The sequence below is a fragment of the Anarrhichthys ocellatus genome, unplaced genomic scaffold, assembly GCF_004355925.1.
Source record: "Anarrhichthys ocellatus isolate YVR2014 unplaced genomic scaffold, GSC_Weel_1.0 scaffold5, whole genome shotgun sequence".
Lineage (NCBI taxonomy): Eukaryota > Metazoa > Chordata > Actinopteri > Perciformes > Anarhichadidae > Anarrhichthys > Anarrhichthys ocellatus.
Window position 1 is genome coordinate 9,699,482 of NW_022280035.1, and position 21,444 is coordinate 9,720,925.

A 21,444-nucleotide genomic window follows, 5' to 3' on the forward strand; every position below is an offset into this window, starting at 1 on the left:
TTCTTCTTGAATGTTTAACCACAACACAGAAAATGTAAAGTGTATTGAATTATACACTACTAAATATTGTGATCGCATGTTAACTGTGAAACCAATATTTTTTTCACCCCCGTGCTTCTGTGAGTATAGACTAATCCGAAATTCACAAAGAGCCAGATGGGACTTGTAGTCGTGGCTTGATAATGTAATGCCTCTGTGTGAAATCATTAGATAACGGTTCTTTCAGCGTTTTTTTTTTAGTTTTTTTTTTTTACTTTTATTGAAAGACTTGCAAACAGAGCACAGTTTACATAGGGACAGAATAGTGGAAGTTTAGAATTGTTCAGGAGAAAAGCACATAACTCGGTATTACATAGATCCAAAAGCAGAATGAACGTCGAAAATATTTTTTTTACATGATAAAAAGGAGCAAAGATAGACAGTACCAGTCCAATTGACAGTAGGCCTACCATATGAATGTGTCGACACAACTGGAAACAAATGAAAACAAACTTTCTGGGCAAAAGTTTTGGAGAACTTTGAAATTTTCACGTGTGTGTGTTTGTGTTATTGCAAAGCCTTTACACAATATCTTGTATCTTAAAATCTTCGTCAACTCTTCAACAGGTGTGGAGCAACTCACAAGACTTTGAGCGACAGTTCAAGTTTAAATACAGTATACAGTTAAACAAATCCCTATATCCAGCAGCCAATGGGAGGGCTTAATGAGTGCAGTTTCACTAATGTCTGTACAACTCTGTGACTGCAAGCTTACGATTTAGCAGCCTCACTATAGAATGAATAGCTACATAAAAAAAGGAAGAGTGAAATAACGAAATGGGATGAGCCGATTTGAGCCGAAAAGTAAATGTCAATTTGGATATGAGGAAGTTTACAACACGGGAGAGCAAGAGTTAGGAACCCCCTTCTTTGTAGGTATTTACAATTTGTAGGGAATAATGCAAATCACTTCCTTGCTGTAACTCTCACAATCTGTTGATCATTTTACCAAGCTATTACTTGTGTAGTTCCATAATTTGTTACCTGCGCTTCCAGCATGAGGAGGTTGTGTGGTAAGCATTCATGCGCACAATCTGGATTTGAGATGCAAACTCTCTTTCTCTTTGCAGCTGTCCTACAGAGAGATACAGTGCCCTATGATACTCCCCCTACACTCCAGTCATGAGAGTATTTGAATGCCTTAGGGAGTTTTCTCGCTATGTATTCTCAATATGAACATACAGCCAAACCAAACAACATTGCATGATTACTTTTCTTCTGGGGAGTAAGTGGATGATACCTCTGGGAGAACATTTTTAAAACCTCAATGGTGTCGTGTATTGCTTCATGGACACCTGCTTCATAGCCCCCTACCCATCCCAGCTCTGGGGGACTGGCTGGAACGAGCAGCATCCCTCTGTCCATCTGTATCTTCCTGCTCTCCTGCAGCCTGGGGTGAGGATTGTGTGGGTGGAGAGGGTGGGGGATAGGAGGGCGGAGGGATAGTAAGGTGAGGGATAGATGGCAGCACAGGCCTGGGAGAGGTTGGAAGAGGTGGAGGAGTGGCTGAGGTTGCAGTCGTGGAGTGCTGTGAGGAGCGTGCGCGGGAGGTGGCAGGAGAGGCGTGTGTGCTCCTGGCACGTGGTGGTTCAGCGGAGCAGTCACTGATTTGCTCAAGCAGCGAGGGCATGTCTCCTTCAATCTTCTCCAGCACTGCAGCCATTTGCTTTTCTATCTGCTCGATCACACTGTCCATTTGCCAGTCGCTTGTAGCGCTGCTCCCGCCTCCTCCATGTGGTAGCCCAGTCCCATACATCCCTACTCCTCCTGCGCTTGTATACAAGGAACTGTATGGACTCCCATAGCTCCCTGCCATCCCCATCCCTACAGTAGCAATTTCTGGATTGTATGGTGTGGCATGACGGCCCAAACTAGCAGAGCTGCCTACGGTATAACAACCCGGTCCTGTCGTAGGATCTGGCCTCGATATGCTAAACTCAGCACTGTATCTGTCTGTTGTCCTGGCATCCCTGTCCCTCCTACCCACTGGGCTAGCATCACCCCTTAACCTAACTCCTGGTCCTACATCCACCCCAGTTCCAAGCCCCATTGCTGAAGTGACTGCCACTGACCGCTCTGCCACTGCCTCAGGTACTTGTGTCTGACACCAGCTTCCGTCAGGCTCATACCTCTGCTCCCTCTGTGTGGCTGGCCTCTTCTCTGTTGAGCCGGTTCCAGCTGCAGGGGCTGTGGGTGGAAGGCCATGGAGCGTTGCAGCCATCTTACGTTTGCTGCTGGGATCAGGGGAGGCGGATGTGTGTTTTTTGTCAAGTATAATGCCTGAAGAACCGTCCGACAGCTTGGAGGGGTCAGGTATCATCACCGGAGTCGGTTTGGATTCTGGAACAACTTTATTTTGACCCAAATTGGCAGCCATTTTCCTAGTTCCATCACCTACTGCTTTCTTTGCACTGGCCTGATCAGGCTCCTCCTGTGTGAGTTTGGGGGTGGCATTTGTTTGGCTTTGTTGACTGGAAGGCTCAGGAATATCTGATGGGGAAGTTCCTACCGATGGGCCTATACTCATCTTTACCTCATCCTGTTTTTCTCTGACCTTACTCCTTCCCTCATCCTGGTCCATACCCACCGGTGTATTTTCAACAGTAACTTCTAAAGACACACTACTTGAAGTAACCCCTCCATCACTTGTCCCTTTGTCTCCCTCATCACTTGTCCCCTGGGACACACCGCCTTCACCATCTCCGGCCTCCTCACTGCCCTGAGCCTCAGCTGAACTGTCATTCAGTGCTTCTGAATTCTTTAATCGTTGCATGAAGGTGGTGACACGGATCGCTTTCTGCAAAACAGACAAAGGCAAAGAAAAAAGGAGAGAAGGATAGCGATGTAAAGAGAATTAGATTTACATCATGTCGCTTTTTTCATAAACACCCATATTGACTTGTTTCCCTAAAAAACTTTGATACTATAGTTGGTTATGGCAAAGCATAGAAAATAAGCTTTGAAGACAACCACAGCACCATGATTTAGCATCATCATACTAAGCGCTGAGATGTGATTAGTGTGAAGTGACAGTGCAGTAAGATTGGTGCCAGTTGTTTACTTCCAGGATGCTGTGACACTTTGTACCCTGGTTTAAATCAATCTCAAGACTCACTCTTTCCAAGCCACTCCTTGAGTGCTTGTTGTCTAGAAAAGGTAAATGAACACATCTGACTCCTTTCGATCTACAAACACTTAAGGAGTTAGGGAAAATGTGTGACCTTAGAAGTTGTTTCTAAACCAGGGAATTGATTCTCTGGAAGTGAAAAGCCATTGGGACACAGACATGTCACTGAATACGACATGGCTTAACTGAGAAGCTTCTGTACAGCTTCAAGTATGACTTGAATGTAACACTGAGGTACAGTATGGGGCAATGAGCCAGGATTCACGGAAGAGGAATGACAGAGGGCCTTATAGTTCAAATCACTGCTGTTCAACAGTCCACAGTGGCCTATATCCGTTATATCCTTTCCATTTCTCCCTCTCCTTATCTACACAGATACAAAAACTACACAAGCAATGAGCAAACCCTTTTCCCCGTTGCTGTTCACAATGTTGTTTTTACCAATCTCTTTTCATAGACTAGTGCAGATGAGGAGTAAGAAAGGAGCAGAGCGGGCCACTTTGAACATCTGGGCCTTAATCCAATGAAGAAAAGTGGGGCAGAGTGGATGGATATCTTCTGGGACAGGACAGGAGTGACAGTGGGCAGGAACAGAGCCTCTGAGGAGAGTTTCACCGGTCCAAACATGGTCAACACATCTTAAGGCTGACTGAGGTTTAACTGAAGTGTTTGCCGATTGGTCGATTACTTTAGACAATTTTTCCAATAGAAACCTTAATTCAAGGGGTTGAGCAGCCATTAGAAAGATGTTTTGTTATTGATTCATGCCGGACTGAAGGTAAGTTTCTGCCCATGCTCTGTCCTTCCACTCTCCCTCTTAATGAACTACAATACCTTCAGCTCCTGCGAACCATATGGGGAAAGAGAGAAGAGGGTTATAACTATTACTTATGCTGTCAGGTCAGCAGTGCCATCTCGACTTACTACTTCTTGGTCTTCAGCATTCATTCCCCTAGGACATCCCTTTGACCACCACCAAATCATTTCTCAAATTTAAAACATACCTCTCCATGCTTGTATGCTGAGCTACAGTAAAAGCACCTCATGTGCTATGATCATTACATATAGTGCCATTCTATGCTGCTTACTAGGCTATAGTATCACCAACTCTATTTACTGCTACAGGAAGAGAGTGAGAGTGAATTCATACCCGCCATTTGGCCTTTGCAAAGTTCTTCTCAAACTGGGCACACACACCATCCTTGAGGTTCTTCTCTGATGCGCCATTCCCTGCAATCCTGGCACAGGTGACAGACAGCATACAAGTGAGTACAAACCCTGTGGATATGAGCCAAAATATGCTTGCTCTTGTAATTATGTGCACACATTTACCATTCATGCCAAAGTGCATCCTGCGCGGTGATTCTCAGCATCTGGTCCACTTCCATGAGTCGACAGACAAGCTCCTTAGCTGAGAAAGAAACGATGAAGACAAAAGGTCAATTTAAGTGGCATGATAAGACAAAAAATATGTACATTTTCATAAATCATGAAGGATGATTTGGTTTGGTTGTGAAGAGTGAGATATAAGATAGTCATTTTGAGCTATGTGACATTAAATATCTCATTTTCTCACTGCCAATGCCAATGCCTCATGTAATTGAAAATGTAACTTTGTATGTATTGCCATCGTGTGGTAGAGCTATGTACCTGCAGGGGAAATGTCATCCCAGTATGGAGAATCAAACTCAAATTCACCGCCAACAATGCGACAGAAGATGATGCGATTATGTAGATCTGTGTTCTCCTCCTCTGTTTCATCATAAAAAGGAGGGTTACCTGACAACCTGCAAAAAGGGAAACATACATAAAAAGACAGAGCAAAATAAGTTATATTGAAACCATAAAAATAACTACTGGATATATCCTTCATAAACAACAAAGCACTTATTCGGTTGAAATTGCAGCTCAGTTTGTATTGGCTGGCTTGCTTTGGTAACTTTAATGATGGAGACTCACAGTATGAACATAATGACACCCACAGCCCAGCAGTCCACAGGACGACCATAACGATGACGAGCCACCACTTCAGGAGCTGAAAGACAGCAACGAATAGAGCAGACATACAAAGAAAAAGAGAGATTTGAATGGCTGGGGTTTTTTGGCTGGGAAATAACATTTATTTTTACAATCAACACTTAAAATGACGAAGGCACTTGCAAGTGACAAGGTAGTACAAAATGTAAACCATACTTTGGTATCAGGGCATCTGTTCCCTTTCTTTCTTTATTTGTCTAATTACTCAGCTCAATAACTATGAATAACTATCCTGACCTTTCACTGGAGAGAACCAGGCCAAAGCAAATTTCTGTACTCCAAGTTGCATTCGTATTAACCTCAGAGAGAGAATGAGGGGAGTGAGATTAGAAGACATGAAAAGAGATGAGTTGGAGGAGGGCGAGAGTTAGATGCCTTCAATTCTGTTTCACTGGGTTCCGTGACTGTTTTTCACTATAACTGTTTATCTCTGACAGATTTTGATCTTCAAAAGCACATGGAAGTAAAGACATCAAATAGGTAAAGTATGCCCGCAGGGCTTCATTCACAAACAGCCCTGCAGGCAGGAGGCAAAGCTAATAGAAGGACGTGTGAGTGGATGAGAGATGGAGAAACCCAAAGAAGTAAAGTTATACTGTACATAAAAACAGATCTACAAATAGTGGAGAGTATCATACCCAGGTATTCTGGTGTTCCACAAGGCTCTGTCATGGCTCCGTTCTCAAACCGGGACAGGTAGAAATCTCGCAGAACTACTTTGTTGTGGTTGTTTTCTGTGTAGTACATCAGGTTTTCCAGCTAAATAAATGAGGGACAGAATTAACTTAATTCAGTATTCTCATCAAAATACACGCAGACTGAAACCCTACACACTACTGAAGAGGTTCAGTGCTGCACATATATGGGAATTGATAATCAGCAGACAGCAAATGATAATACCATTGCAACCTGTAGAAAATCAACAATAGCACACCCTTCTTAAGCTCAAGGTGTGATGAGTCAACAATTACCTTTTCTATTATTATGTTGCAATTTCACAACAGGTGACAAGAACAGATCAATCATTACCACAAAACTGTTAATGCTTTATTTCAGACTTTTAGGTTTTGGAAAGTTGTCTTTACAAATAGATGTTATTTTGTATAAAGGGATTGAAAAATGTTACGTTTTGTACATTTAAACCCTGTACAATGGTTCAACCAGACTCACAAGACAAATGGCAAAAAGAGACAAAGATCCCTCTGACCAACAGTTGAATAAGAATAGAAGAAATCACTATGTCATTGGTAATAGAAACTGGAAGCTGAGCATCAAAATTTGTGCAGATCTAAATAGGAACAAGTTCATGTTTCAGTGCCTATAATAAGCTGGCATTCTAACAGGTGTGTTGCTTAAAGCTATTCTTAAACCGTATTGGAATTGAATCACAGAATATCAGCTGAATATAATACAGACTGACAAATCACAGTTTGAACCTATTCAATCTAATCACTGAGTAGACATGGTTCCAACAGTATATATATATTTGGTTTTACATGTCAAGCTTATTAAAATTAAGATGACACAAGTACAAACTGCTAGCAAGAATAAATGGATCTTGACAAGGCAGATCAGGCAAAAGAATAACCAGAAACATATCTTCTTGATTAAGGGAGGGATCTTGGCTTTCTATTTCTGATCTGAAAATGTAATCTTCATTCAATTTTATGAGTTCACAGGATATTTGAGTCCAGACCATATAATGTATATACAATATAGACGGGAAAAAATCCAGTTTCTACCAGTAGGGGGAGTCTGGAGCCTAAAACATGAAGTAATCCCATCCTAATGGGTTAATAATGGGGGCTAAAGATATGAATCTGTGTCTGTGTGCCTGTATGACGTGAGATGAAAGCAATGAAAACCGTGTTTACTCCCTTGCTAAAAAGGTTATCAAATGTTGAGTCATTGACTGAGATGGCAGTGCAATGCTTTTATGTGTCTCCAAAGAGATTCATCAGACTATACACTGAAATAACTTTCGGGGATGTGATGAAAAGTTGAATCATTTAGTACATTTCTTCCTGTGTTTTTAGAGGCAAGTCACCAGTCTTTTTACGGGTTTGGTAATGAAAGTCACTACACCTGCACATGCCATAATGTGGGGAAAGGGAGAAAGGGAGTGAGCATGTACCTTCAGGTTCCTGTGAACTATGTTGAGGGAGTGTAAGTATGCCACAGCCTCGAGGACCTGCCTGATGACATTGGAAGCGTCTCTCTCTGTGTAATTCCCTTGATCTAGAATCCAGTCAAATACATCTCCTCCGGTGGCACTGCATGCAGTCAAACACACGAAAACATCAGCACACACATTGCAATATATATACAAATCAAAAGCTGGTGGGACTGTTAACCACATGTTGCAAGTAAATAATTTCACTTTAATCTTTCCGTAACACAGTTATCAAAAGCCTTGTGCTCTTGTTTTTTTTTCCATTAGTAAGACAATCTGCTTCTACTAGCCTAAAGCTTGCACTGCTGAGCAATTAAAAATCAGTGTGTTGGTCATTAATCTAAAAGACTTGGTTAACTCTAGGGAGTGCATAAGATGAGTGTGATCATCACGTATTGCCCTCAGCAGGAGGACTATTGGCTGGGCAAACGTGTGAGCGATGAACAGACACCAACTCATAAACAAACTGATCCACACAAAGAGGACTGCATCACTTATCTCAGTAACAGAAGGGAAATAATTTTGCCACTCAGCTCCAATCAATGTTATTGCTTTCCAATGCAAATGTGAAAAATGCACTCGTCACAAGTGACGCGGATTGGGCCCACTCTGACATATTGATCCCGAGGTCTCTGTAGAGACCATATTATGGCAAAGCAGTGCTTCAGGAGCACTGAGTAAGGTTGAGTGTTACTAGAGCAAATACCTCATAAAATCTAACAACTTCCTCTGTTCCTGAGGGGAGAAACAGAGCACACAGTAATAAGAGGGTAGACTCAACCCCGACCCTCTAGCTGATTGATTTGTGTGTGTTAAGGCACATGAGGGCACATACACAATTAAGACATGCACACTTAAGTACACATTGTTCAAGAAAGATAAACAGTAAAGGAAACCCTTACAGTTCCTGGATGATTAAGTATTCTTTCCGGGTCTCGAATGTGTCTATCAGCTGCAGGATGTTTGGATGGTTGACCCTGGAGCAGCAAAAGAGAGTCACAGACTGTAACCTTACAACAGTGAAGAGTCACACATGCAACTGAAGGGTGATAACCATTCTCTGGCCTTTTAATAGCCTTATATACAAAAAAGACTGTGTGGGCGTAAATCTCTTTTGTCAAAAACATTGCAAAGTAGAAGGTTCAAACATCTGAGCTTACATTATTAAAGGTTATTGCATGGATTGTGAGATTGCAAATGTTCATATCATATATGTTCAAATAACAAATCATTCTCTCATCCTCCCTCTCTCCGCCTCTCTCCATCCCTAAATCATACATCCATCTGTCCACAGACCAACTGCGTACAATTTCAGGATCATGATTTCGTTCTTGGCAGCCTTGCGGACTTTCCTGCCGTCTTTCTTGAGGAATTTCTTGCAGACAAACACCTTGTCTGTCTGTCTGTCCTTAGCCAGGCACAGCTCGCAGAACTCCTTCCTACGCAAGAAGACAAAAAATAGAAAGACAGACAGACAGAGAAAGGCAGAGAAGGTAAATATAATGTTACAGCACAAAATAAGTGTAGATGTTTTTGATCACATCTAAAAAAACAAGGCCCAAGAGAGACACAGCATACGGAGACAAAGTACACTGGATATTTGAGTGAACTACAGTGAAAGACTTTAATTGGGTGAGTAGTCATTGAGTAGGTTAAATAGTCATGAATAACAAATCCGAAATGGGTCCGTCGCTGCCATGAGCCGGGCATCATTTGGTTTTGAGCCTTTGGGGCATGTGCTTCAGCCAAATGGATTGTGAGAAGCTGTGTGATGCAAAATTAAACTAGATACTTCATATTAAATGTTACATGCCCCAATAGATACCATCAGAGCAATTCAATGGCTCTCTTTCTTTATAATGTTGACTATTAATGACATATGTCATAATCTTTCAAATATGTAAAAATGCACACTTTCTTTCTTACCTTAAAGTCATTCTAACACATTCATATAGCAATAATCTTAACCACAGCCTTATCACCTTCATCTTCCATGTTTTCATCAAATTAAGAGCATATGTACAGCAAATGTGTGCACTTAATAATGAGTTAATGTTTGTGTGTGTTTGTTTATGTGTGTGTGTGTGTGTGTGTGTGTTATATAAAAGATGAACAGAAATCTCTGAGGCCAGATGCTGATCTGGATGCTGATGCCATATGGCCTCTTACGCTGATTGGTATGAGTGAAAGTGTGTGTGTGTGTGCCTTCAATGTGTCAAAGAGAGGTGTTTATGAGAAGACAACTTTCAGTATTCGGCCATTCAAGCAGCAGTGATTCTACAAACTCTCTGAGAATATGTCCAAAAGATTATTTTAGGCATGACACAGAATATTTAAACTGGATAAATGATAGACTTCCAACAGTGTGTTTCATGAACTGTCATGATCAAAAATTTACAGACAGCTAAAATTTGAAAAATGTGTCTCTTAAGTCTGTTAGACACTAGCCTCATGCTATTACCTTCTGTCATTTCTTCAGTGAAAGCGTTTGATATGCCAAACCAAATCTGCAGGGAAAATAATCCAATTTTGAAATAATTCTTGAAAGGAATAAAGACAATTTGGGAATACTGGAATGTGTCCATGAATTCTACATGAGAGAGGAGGGCGAAAAAAGGCAACAGAGATCAATGCTTTAAGCGTTATGGTACTTACGCTCGGAGGACCTGTCCAATCTCATATTTGTCTGTGACATCAGACATGCTATTGTAATTCCGCCCATCTCGCAGGGCAAGGCACCCAAATGGCATGACGGCATTCACCTAAGAAATAAAGACAAATACATTTCAATCACATCATCAAAGGGGGAAAGTAAAGCATGAATTATTTTGATGACACCTTAAGGTAACAGACAGATAAAGGGAATACAGAGCAGCATGGACAAGCATGTTAAAGAGGAAAAGAAGTACTGATGAAACATTATGAAAGTCTCCAGTGGTTGAAGTCAGAGACACCAAGGGAGATGCTATTAGCCTTGAAAATATACAGTATATTGGAGAACCACAGATACAGCCAAGTCCATTTCTGAACAAATCTGGATACTAACGCTTCTGGCAGCCTGGTTGCGTGCCAGCCCTGTCAACAGATACTAAGCTACCCACTGAGCTTCTCTCTACTCTGCTAAAGTCTACAGATTCTGTGCAACGTCTGTCAATCTCAAGTTAAATTTATTTATAAAGGGCAGTGTCCCTGCGTCCCTAAAGCAGCTGGCTTCCTCAGCAATCACTGGAGGCCTGAGTAACACTGACACTGGGTATCAATGACAGGGAAAATTATTTTTTTGTTTGTAGTTTGTTTGTGTGTGTGTGTGTCTGTGTATGTTTGGTTTTGTTTTTTGATGTAGATCAGAATTCATGACCTTTTAAATGTGCTAAACTTGCTGTGAATGTGAATGAATTTTAATTCATCCATAAATGCACTTGAAAGAAAATCTCTCTCTCTCTCTCTCTCTCTCTCTCTCTCTCTCTATATATATATATATATATATATATATATAGTCACTTTATTTATATCATGTCCACCCTTAGCTTGTGACCCCATAGGAGGGCCCAAACGCCCAGGTAGAAAATCAAGGATCTAGATAGTGAATCAGCAATCGATATACCATCTCACCACAGTCCTCAGGCTATCCTCACCCACATCCTTTAACACTTCATCTACTGTAGGACACAGATTCCCTGGAAGCTTTAGCCATCTATCCTCAATGTCCTTCTAAACAGCTGACAAACCCCACATGGATAATTCATTTCTATTGGTTCTCTTGACTTTCCCTCAGTGGGGATCTCTTCCTCCAGTCTATCTGATATCTGTCTAATTTATATCAAGGCAAATCCATGGAATTGACCAAGTCAGGCAATATGTGATAAGAGGAAATAGTATCTGTGGTTAGTGTGACAGCAGCTATAAAGAAGAGGACTTCAGGATTATGCCATGTGTGTAACTCTTTGAATCTCTCTCTCTCTCTCTCTCTCTCTCTGTGTGTAGCATCACCATCGTAGATGATAGGGGCAGAGGTTCTTCTGATCTATGGTAGAGGCGGGGCTGGAGAGTATACTGCATAATCCCAGTGCTGGCCCTAATCTCTAATCTGTACCCCTAATCCAGAGTGCTGTGATACACTATTTGTGCGTATTTGAGTGCATGCATGAGGGTATGTGTCTGAGCAAAGTGCAAAGGTTGATGCTGATATGTCACGTGCAGATATGAGTTTGAGCAGAAGTGTGCATGTGTGTACATGTGTGTCCATATGTGCGCCCTTGTGTGCATGAGCGTAATGCCCCAGTGAGACCGAGGGGAATTTAGCAGTGGATTGAAAAGGCCTAGTTGCGCCAGAAGATTATGTAAGCAGCACAACAACATTCCAATGACAAGGTCCAGGAGGGCGAAGGTGATGCTGGCTTGATGTGAATGGAGCGCACCATCCCTGTGGGAGCAGAGATTCCCCATTGAAATATTATAACAACGGCCAAGTAATAAATATCAGCAGATAAACTTGCCAAAACCTTTTGAGATGCTTACTTTATTTGAACACTATGGTTATTCACAGTTTTTAGTCTTTTGCCGTCTCTAAAAATCGGTCCCACTGTGCACTGTTACAAAATGTGTGAGTGTACCTCTAAGTCTGTACACATGGATCAACTTTTTTGCAAACTTTTCCTCTAGTCAGGATGGGTTTAACTTCACCTGAAACCTAAAGGTGCAATGTGTAAAATCTGCCAGAGGGTCCATACGATCTAAATTTACAGTAAAAAAAATAAAAAATACATGCTCATTTCAGGAGATATCTCTGCAACATAATACATAGACATCTTTGATATAATGTCAACATGTAAGCTCTTCACATTCTGTTGATAATGTTAGTTAATATTTTTGAATGTTTTAACTAAAAGTCTGGCCAAATCGTAAACATTTAAAATGATGCTCTTCCCTTTTTGATATTAATTCCCTGAAGGCTTGAAGGCTAGCTGTCTTCATAAAGAATTTCTGCAAACTGTATGTATTTTAGATGTGAAGATATGAATTCATCACTGGTGATTGTTTCTCGCCCTTAAAACTCAGACGACTTAAAACAACCATGCCTGCAGAATACTGAGTAAGTACAAATCTTGAAGCTAACAGAGAGTAGAAGGGGATAAGGGAGGATATGAGAAAAAAGGAGAGGATAAAGGGAGAGAGGAAAAGATGATGAGGAAAGAGGTGAGAAACGATGCCAACAGAAAGGAAAAAAGAATAGAGAAAAAATAGTGTACCTGAGAACTACGTGGAAAACAGGTGTGCAGAGGCAGATTGAGAGTACCTCTCAACCTCACAGCTTCACAACTATATGCCTGTGTGTGTGTGCATGTGGGTGCATGTAGGTATGTGCCAACAGGCTGTGTGATAATGTGTTGTGTGACTCATTTTTAAGGGCTGTCCCAGAAGTCAGATAGCATTTGAAGGCATGCTGACAGGGCAACCTCTTTGCAAAACAAATTCATAGCACGCATTCTGAATATCTGCTCGGTAGGTGGAGGTAACAAAATATCAGAGATAAAAGGAAAGCATTGAAGTACAATGCAACGTTTCAGCCAGACTCAGCGACACCCCCACTGATCTCTCAGCACAAGGTGCTACTTTGAATCACTGAAACTTGGCACTGTGTTCTGGTTACTTTGACATTTCAGTGGCAGTAATTATTAATATTTTCAAATTCCATAATTTCTGCAGTCACACATTTCACCCCTCCATATTTTTCATCTGTTTAAAGCTGCAATCCAAAACTATCCGTACTTTCATGTCCTGCAAAGATGATGCAACATCCATTGTCATGTTTGTTGAGTTGTTTCATTCATCCTCATTGTTTGTAGTGAAACTGTCACTAGCCGATCAGTCGATGTAACTGTGATTATATTATTTTCTTAACAAACACAGGACTTTCATCCAGGAGGCCGCTGTTTGTGTCCCCTTCCAAAATAAAAGCAATTGTTGACATTTTGTCATTATTTTTTTATGTGGTTTATGTGAATCGCTGACTCTTTCCCTAAGCCCAAGTGGTTTTGTTGCTTAAACTCCTTAAAGGCTTCTCATATAGCTATTGAGTGTCACAAGTGGTCCAGACGAGTGATCGCTCGGACATGACGAATCAAAACTGAAATGATGAATATTTAATGAATTAGAATCTTATAGTTTGATCCAAAAACTCCCTTTGAAGAATGGTGTAGGAATGCTATTATGCAACAAAAAACAAAAGAATTGTTGACAATTGCATGATTTGTTGTACATTTGAATGCACACCCATTAACACATACAGGTACGCATAGACTCAGGTGTGATGGCACACCGAGACATCACACTTTATCTTCAGCACCTTAAATCAAAGAGCTTGTGCCAGTCTGTGTGTGAGTGTGTCTGTGTGCTTCTCCACAAGTGTTTAGACTCAAAAATGAATCAAATGGAATAGAGTCTCTTTTTATCAGCTCAGAGGGGAAGCGTTTCAGAGGTTCTCGGCGTCAAGGTTATTCTAAGAAAATCTTTTTTTTTACTGACACTCGTCTCTTTAGCCACCCTATCCTATTAAGCCTGTGCTCAGTCCAAATACAGGGAAAAAAGAAAAAGGTAAAGAAAAGCCGTCTATAGCAAGGTTATGTTCTGTGTGACAAGCTGCCATGACTAGTTTGGCTTTTGATGCGCCTCCATTACAGAAAGCCGAGACTAATTGTAAATGTATGTTATGTAAATATTTCACAGACTGCTTTTGCAGAGTGCTTTTTCTGTTGTCAGTCAAGTGGTTAGGTGTGTCGGTGTATCCTTGTCCCTGTCGTACAGATGCAGCACAGCGACAGTTGTAAATCAACAACATTGTCTTTATCAGCATCACCCCGATACAAATCCTGATATCTGCTCAAAGCGATCAAGTGATGATGAATCGACTTTGACAGGTGATAAGATAAACAACTATAGATGTGTGTGAGTGTGTGTTCAAAAAATATATAACAAGCATGTCAATGTTTGCCTCGAGAGAAGAGTCAGAGCAGCAGACGGTATGTGATATGACAGGCCTCGCATGTCAGACTCCATGTGAGCACAAACCCCACACTTACAAACAACTGTGCAACCTCCACATGCGTGTACATCCACACGTAAGCACGCACATTGTACAGCTCGGTGCACATCACTACACGCCTGTCCTTACGGGACAGAAAAGCTTATATGTCTCTCATTAGTGTTTGACATGTCACTCTGCCTATCACAGCAGCATGGACACAGGTGTGTGATTCTACAAGGATATCTTGTTTTTGCTTTCAACCAGACAGCGGGATCATGTCCTTTAAAGGCCTATTTGTCTTTCCCTGCTTTCTCCCTTTCTTTTTTTTGATGCATCTTTGGCTGCCTCTATTTGGCTTTCATCTCATCTTTTTGTTCTCACCCATCCCCTTTTTAGTAGAGCTCCAGTCTAAAAGGTTTCATCTCGGCAATTCCTCACCAAGATCGAGGAGAAGAACATCAGGGGTTGATGTGGCAACCCCTGATGTTCTAACTGTTACACTAATGGTAATAACACGGAGGAAGTGTGTGCACATGTTTGCCATTCCTGCACTTTACAACCACTAACCCTGTTACACTAGCCCCGGTATGTGTGTGGATGTGTGAGCAGTTATATTCAATTAATGCATTTTAGATGACCCTCACACACACACTTACAGTATAATGGAAGGACAACTTCTGTGTCAAAAATGCCCTCATATGGGTAATGAAGCCCACCATTACAATCACGTTTTAATAAAATGTCCAATAATTATTACCAGAAATGTGCTCTGCGTGCTGATTTGCGTGTTGCTTGTGTGTGTCTTCATCAGTGTATAACAAGACATGGCAGTTGCAGCCTGTTCCGTATTGATCAATCAAGACCACCCATGATTTACTTGACTTAACACAAAACAAAAACATGGCCGAAATTGACTTTTTCCCCAGCATCTAGTGCTCAGGCTTTAGAATTCCTCAGAGGCCATTTCATTAGATTTACAGCCTTATGTAAGAATTGCACCGGGTGTAATTAGGAAAGAATAACACAATGAATATTCAAGACGCAGCTGAAAGCACTTTCATATTGTTATCACTTCGGTCTTCCTGGTAAAAAGATAATGTTATTAAACAGAGATCAGTCCACTCATTCCTGCTGAGCTCATTGCCTGAGTTGAATCTGAGTGTGTTCGATATTGAGCAGAGCACACAGCAGCACGAGGTTGGTCCCAGGCCTTATTAGTGTGGTGGGGGGAATGATCCCCAAGTAGTGAATGCAGCCCTGAGGCTAGCTCCTCCCACAACCAAGTCCCTAATCAGGGCCATCTTATAAAACGCACCTGTTGGCATAGTTTATTGTTTTTTCCTCTGTCTCAACTCCATTGTTGTCCTGCCTTCGATGAGTGACTGCATATGTTAATACCCCATTTATGAGGTGGTTCACCTGCTGCTGTTTTCCCTTTGTTTTGCTTTGACTCTTTGTTTAATTTACATTGTTAAACCAACTGGGTTTGTTTATTTGCCTTGATTCTTTTTGTTATTAGTTCCCTTTTTCTTCAGCTGAAGTAGAGTGCCATTGTTGGGAGGCTAAGCACCCGTGGTGAGGTCCCTACATCTTATGCATGCATAAACAAACTCTGGGATATGAGTGTCGACTGCACCATTTCTGTTCAGGATTGCTGTGTTGCATCTGAGGTGAGTTACCGGTAGCACCCCTGGGCACTCCTCAGTGTAGTTTACCTCTACCTTTAGAGTTTTTAGAAAGGCCTTTTAAGCTAAGCATGTAATAATTATTTTGAATCCCTTATTGGTTTCAGTAATTTTCATTTGGCCCTTAATATTCTCTACTCCCCCACAGCTCCTGTCCCTGCAAATTTGATTATTTTTAATTTCCTTAAATAAAACCTTTTGGTTCATTTTACAAAAAACGTCAAGACGAGAAGCAGATGAAGGCACAATTCTCGGAATGACTGTACTGTGAAAAAGAGGGTGAATGAATTTCTAAATACACGCACTCTTACACAAAACTTACAGTATTACGAGTTGTGGATACCACATAATGGTTAGTATTTTTGTATGTGTTACCCATTACATTTTCTTCTTCCACCGAGTTCCCAGTAGGGGTCTTCTCACTACGCTTGTTAAAAACACTAATTCCCTTATTTCTCACAGAGCAGTTCACACCTCAGGTCGGTCTGTCTGTCGGTCTGTCGGACACAAGGACAGAAACAGGCTTAATAAGGAAACGCTCTAATGAAAATTCATCACAGCTGCCCAGGGAGAGAGAGAAACCCATTTCGAAACACAGACACATAAAATCTACGAAATCCATGTTTCGACACACTCACACAGACTTTTCCAGACTCCTCACACACGAACACACAGCACATGAATATTGCCTTATTATTCTAAATTATAGGATTCGTGTGTTTCTAAACCTTCTACCAGTCTGTCAGAAATACTTCCTTCCTTACCTCTCTCCTTCCCCCCCCATGTGTCCTCTGTTTCCTGTCCCCTCATTAGGAGAGTGGATCTGTGCAGGTCTTGCACAGTAAGTGCGTCCTCAGGGAGAAGGGCTACAGTACCTCTTTTTTATTGTTTTGACAAAAATGTGTGTATGTGTGCGTGTGTGTCTGTAGCTAACTTGGAATGATGCAATATGTGGCTGACAGACTTGCTCTTTCTGACACCAGAATAGCCTGAGGCAAAAACCAGCAGGCACACACATACACACAGCATATAATACACAGACTGATGGATAGTGTGTGCTTTTTATGTGTGTGTGTGTGTGTGTGTGTGTGTGTGTGTGTGAGTTGAATAGACACTCATACGTACAAAATCTCACAAAAAGTCGCAGGAACAAGCACTTCCTCTCCAAGTCGGACGTGAAATCAAATAGAAAAGCAGATCTCCACATGACAGCTAGCTAGAGAGTGATGGGGGGCAGTAGGGGATCACAAATGAGAAGAAAAGGAAGACATTCATAAAAAATATATTACATAAATCTATACTGCATAAAGCATAAATATGCATTTGCATGTTTAGAGCATTTCTCTCTCGTAAGACACAAACTGTAGAAATATTTATGAACAAAAGCATCTCTCGCTCTCTCTCTCCCTCCCTCTCCCTCTCTCTCTCCATTTTGTGCTGCTTTGGCTGTATTATACTTTCTATGTATTTGACAAGTAAAAAATGTGAACTGATGATGGCAGTCGATGAAAAGTAAAGGAACGAGACAAATCAGACTGTGGAGAACATGAATGTCCATCCAATAGCTGGTGAGACATTTCGCTTAAAAGCACAAATGTAAAGCAGCTGGTGGCGCTGTAGGAAAAGTCAGGGGATCACAAAAGTCTGTACGATTCATCTTCTGGATACCGTGAATGTCTATGCAACACCATCGCTATTGAGATATTTTAGTCTTAGCAGACTGCTAGTGTGCCACTACCCTTGAGAGTTAGAGCAGGTCTGATTGTTGATGGTTGATCTTGGATCATGTCATCACAAACTATCGATCAGCTATTTGCTTTGACCAGGGTTAGAATAGCATGCATCTGATTGACTTACAACTAAAAAACATACAGTATACTGCACACTAACAAGGTGTGAATGGAATAAATCCCATCCAACGCCATTGCCCTGCAACAAATCCCACATTTGTGAAGCCTCTAATGTTTAGTTTTTCTTGAGATTGTGTCAGAAAGGTGTTGATTTAACTCTGGTAACTTTTGAGGCCATAGTTTTATCGGACAGGATTGGATTATATTGAAGGGGCTAATGTTTTGTCTCACCTACTCTATAATGGGTACAGGATATAATGTATTATATAAGATGTATCGACTATTTTGTTCTCAAATTGAACATTAAGGGAGAGGGAGTATCCAATAAAATGGCAGGGCTATTGTATTATTTTGTTACAAGATTGTACAGGTGCTACATTAATTGCGTCCACATCCCGTATATGAACTACACCAATAATTGTTGAGCTGTGAGCTTATGTGCCTTCAGAGAATCGTGTGCTTTTGCGTGGAGCAAGGACATAGAGTAAATACTGCCAATGTAGAAATTTAATTAAAATAAGAATCAATATGCTCCTTTCTTTGTGTCACCCCAGGTGTGTAATAGCACGACTCTCTGTGTGCTTAAACGATCTCACAGTGCAGGTCTACTGACTGAAGCAGCATTGCACCTGTCCCCTGCACAAGCCAGCTTTTTGTTTGAAGATTTTTATTTCCTTGGTAGTTTTTGACTATGTTCACAATAATGTGGATTTAATTGAAAACACAAACTGTTTTCCTTGATTTTGGTCCTCTATCCCTATCAAGCTGGCATTTTCTATCGCTGGAAATGAGATTTTTGGAAATACTCTCCCATGTGGTATTTGTTGATTTGAAATTGCTTGTCTTGCTCTTTGAATGGGATGGGGGAAAAAGGTTTTTGAAAAAGCTGATGTATACTTGTCAGCTCATCGACACACATCTGCTTACAAACCACCTAGCTGTTGTATCCCGTTATCTGGTTGACCATCAATCACAAATGAATGTATTCCACTTGTGCAATTGTTTGAAAACAGAAAGAAACAGAATGGAGCTTCACTCCGCTGAGACTAAGTGGAGCTTTGGACAACAAACATTTTCTTGTACTCTCGAAGTTATGGTATGGATAATAAAGAAAAGTGTGTGACACACTCTTTAAATATTTTGTTTGTTGTTGTTATATTCAGTTTGCAGTTATAGCTCATTTTAAAAAGGAAGACAATCCCGACTCTGCAGCTACAGATATATTCTGACTGTGATCTACTTATTCTACTGCGAATGTTTCCTCTTTATCCTGATGTATAACAATGCAAAATCTCTTTAATGTGAATATATATTGTATTTTTAAACCATTCACAAGTGAAAAACAAAAAAAAATCTTCACTCATGCATGCAGGTTGTGAAAAAAAAGACTTCATGCGAAAAGTTTGTGGTGCAGAAAAAATTGCTCTGCCAGGCAGATACGACGCACATGGCTCACGTGTCAAACATAAAACCACTGAATTAAACGACTCCTGTCAGCTCCGAGTCAAGTGCATCTCACAGAATGCTACATAAACGCCTTCCACAGACAAAAGGACAGAATGAAGGAGGCAATGTTGCTAATGTTTCAGAAGTTTGAGATCACTATAAAACATTCAGAGGATATGTAATACTCAGGGGAAGGAATGTGGAAAGCTGATGGCAGTGTCTACCTATTAGTGTGTGAGTGTGCATTATAAATGTGTTTGTGACTGGGGTCAGTGGAGAGACACAACCTTCTCTGCCAAGTTGTTTCCTCCCCTAGCACAGAGTTGAAGAGCTGAGTCTGTGTGCACGAACACGCTCAGAGGCACACTACGTTTCAATGACTTAAAATGAAACTCCCTTCAGGGCCATGAGTGATGCTACTTTTATCAAACAACTTCATTTGTGTGTGTGTGTGTGTGTGTGTGTGATCGAAGGGCTCTTCTGGTTACACTTAATATACTGTTGGATGCTTGAGATATACTCGTGTGGAAAGAGAATATACTCTCTCTCTCCCGCTCTCTCTCACACACACATACAGACACTAATGCACCTACCCACGATCCACCTACACACACACACACACACACACACACACACACACACACACACACATTGAAATGCACAGGTACATGTGTTCATCCAATGGTCTCATTGTTAGGTTTGCCCTCTCTGGGGAATAAATTAAACTGCAAAACCTTCTTTCCCAGCATCCATTTGTGTGAGTGTGTGTGTGTGTGTGTGTGTGTGTGTGTGTACCATTGATCCCAACTGCATAAATTCATTCTTTTTGTGGCCTTTAGACACACCGCGCAGAGTGCCTCTCCAAAAACCCCAGACCTCAGTTGAGAGGCTCAATCCACACCTCAGTTTGCATGCACACACACGCACACACACATCAACATAGTAAGAGTGAAATGGGGAGAGACACGTAGAGATGCACATACGATCTAACAATCAGGCACAAGCTATCACATTTCTCTCATACAACCCTCACTGTCTCTCCCCAGCCGGGATGTTAAGCTAATCGGCAGTAAAGAAAACTCCCCATCTCCCCACTTTTACTCCATTCCTCTACTATCTCCTCATAATAAACCTCTTTCTTCCTTTATTTTGTCCATTATACATCTCTACTGATTCGTATTGACTGTACTGAGGCAAACGTCCATCGACAAAGAACTTCAGCAAAGAATGTGGAAGACAACATGTCGTGAGCCTGAACCGCTCCATTGACTGCAAAATAGAAATAAAAAAAAGACACGATCAGAGCAGCATCCTGGTGACTGTTTTTTCTCTGTTTTATGAAACAGCAAGCAGAGATCTCAAGTGTTTTGGTGCCTTGTGTTTTTCACCACTACCTGTTGCACAGCAAATGCTTGTGAATGTGGATGTGAACTGACTTTCATTACAGTAAACATATTGTCACAGTTTCTCATACGGTAGACGTTGAACTTCGAATTCAATTATTTTTTTCAATTGATCTGGCTGAATAAACGGTCAGATAGAATAGCACACAGTGCTGTGCATGATAACAATAGTCACTAATTCATTTTTTGGAAACATAAAAAAATGTATTCTCTCCAGATTGAGTTTGAACCCGAGGCTTTCAGATAATTGAATTTTCAAGGTTCAGCTGTTTTTTGTTTTTAATTTCAGCATCATTTGGCAGCTCATTATAATCTTCCGAGCTGCCTTTGTGTTTCAGGGGTATAAGGGACAGCTCTGCTCTGTGAGGTTTTAGTCAGTTTGTGGGAGGTGGTCATTTCTGTTTTAGTCACATCTGCAGTAATCTGAGTCCTGAAGGCTTTGCCTCACACACATGTATATGAAGCACAGGAACTATGGACACAGCTGTTACAAATAAACACATGTGTTGTTGTTACATATAGAAATGCTGAAGTCATATCAGATCACTGTAAATGATGGAATGTCTGCTGTTGCACCGACTACAAGGTGTAGAGCAGACAGTCCGAGCAAATGCCAAACTTTTGTTATGTTGGGGCATTTAGAGAAATATTCATAATATG

General features: G+C 41.1%; 1 protein-coding gene across 2 annotated transcripts in view; it reads right to left on the minus strand.

Annotated features, from left to right (window-relative positions):
• Positions 1–5: 5 nt before the first annotated feature.
• camkvl (CaM kinase-like vesicle-associated, like) overlaps positions 6–21,444 on the minus strand; it is a 35,559-nt gene continuing 14,120 nt past the window's right edge. Inside the window, exons 2-12 of one of the 2 annotated variants that reach the window (XM_031844451.1) lie at positions 10,032–10,138; positions 8,684–8,815; positions 8,279–8,353; positions 7,338–7,476; positions 5,842–5,962; positions 5,126–5,201; positions 4,817–4,953; positions 4,499–4,577; positions 4,317–4,404; positions 4,001–4,009; positions 6–2,836 (exon numbers count right to left, since the gene is read on the minus strand). In XM_031844451.1, coding sequence (XP_031700311.1) covers positions 1,340–2,836; positions 4,001–4,009; positions 4,317–4,404; positions 4,499–4,577; positions 4,817–4,953; positions 5,126–5,201; positions 5,842–5,962; positions 7,338–7,476; positions 8,279–8,353; positions 8,684–8,815; positions 10,032–10,126 — 2,448 coding nt within the window. In that variant the 5' untranslated portion in view covers positions 10,127–10,138 and the 3' untranslated portion in view covers positions 6–1,339. The remainder of the gene's footprint in view (positions 2,837–4,000; positions 4,010–4,316; positions 4,405–4,498; positions 4,578–4,816; positions 4,954–5,125; positions 5,202–5,841; positions 5,963–7,337; positions 7,477–8,278; positions 8,354–8,683; positions 8,816–10,031; positions 10,139–21,444) is intronic. The other variant, XM_031844452.1, reaches the window with a different exon arrangement.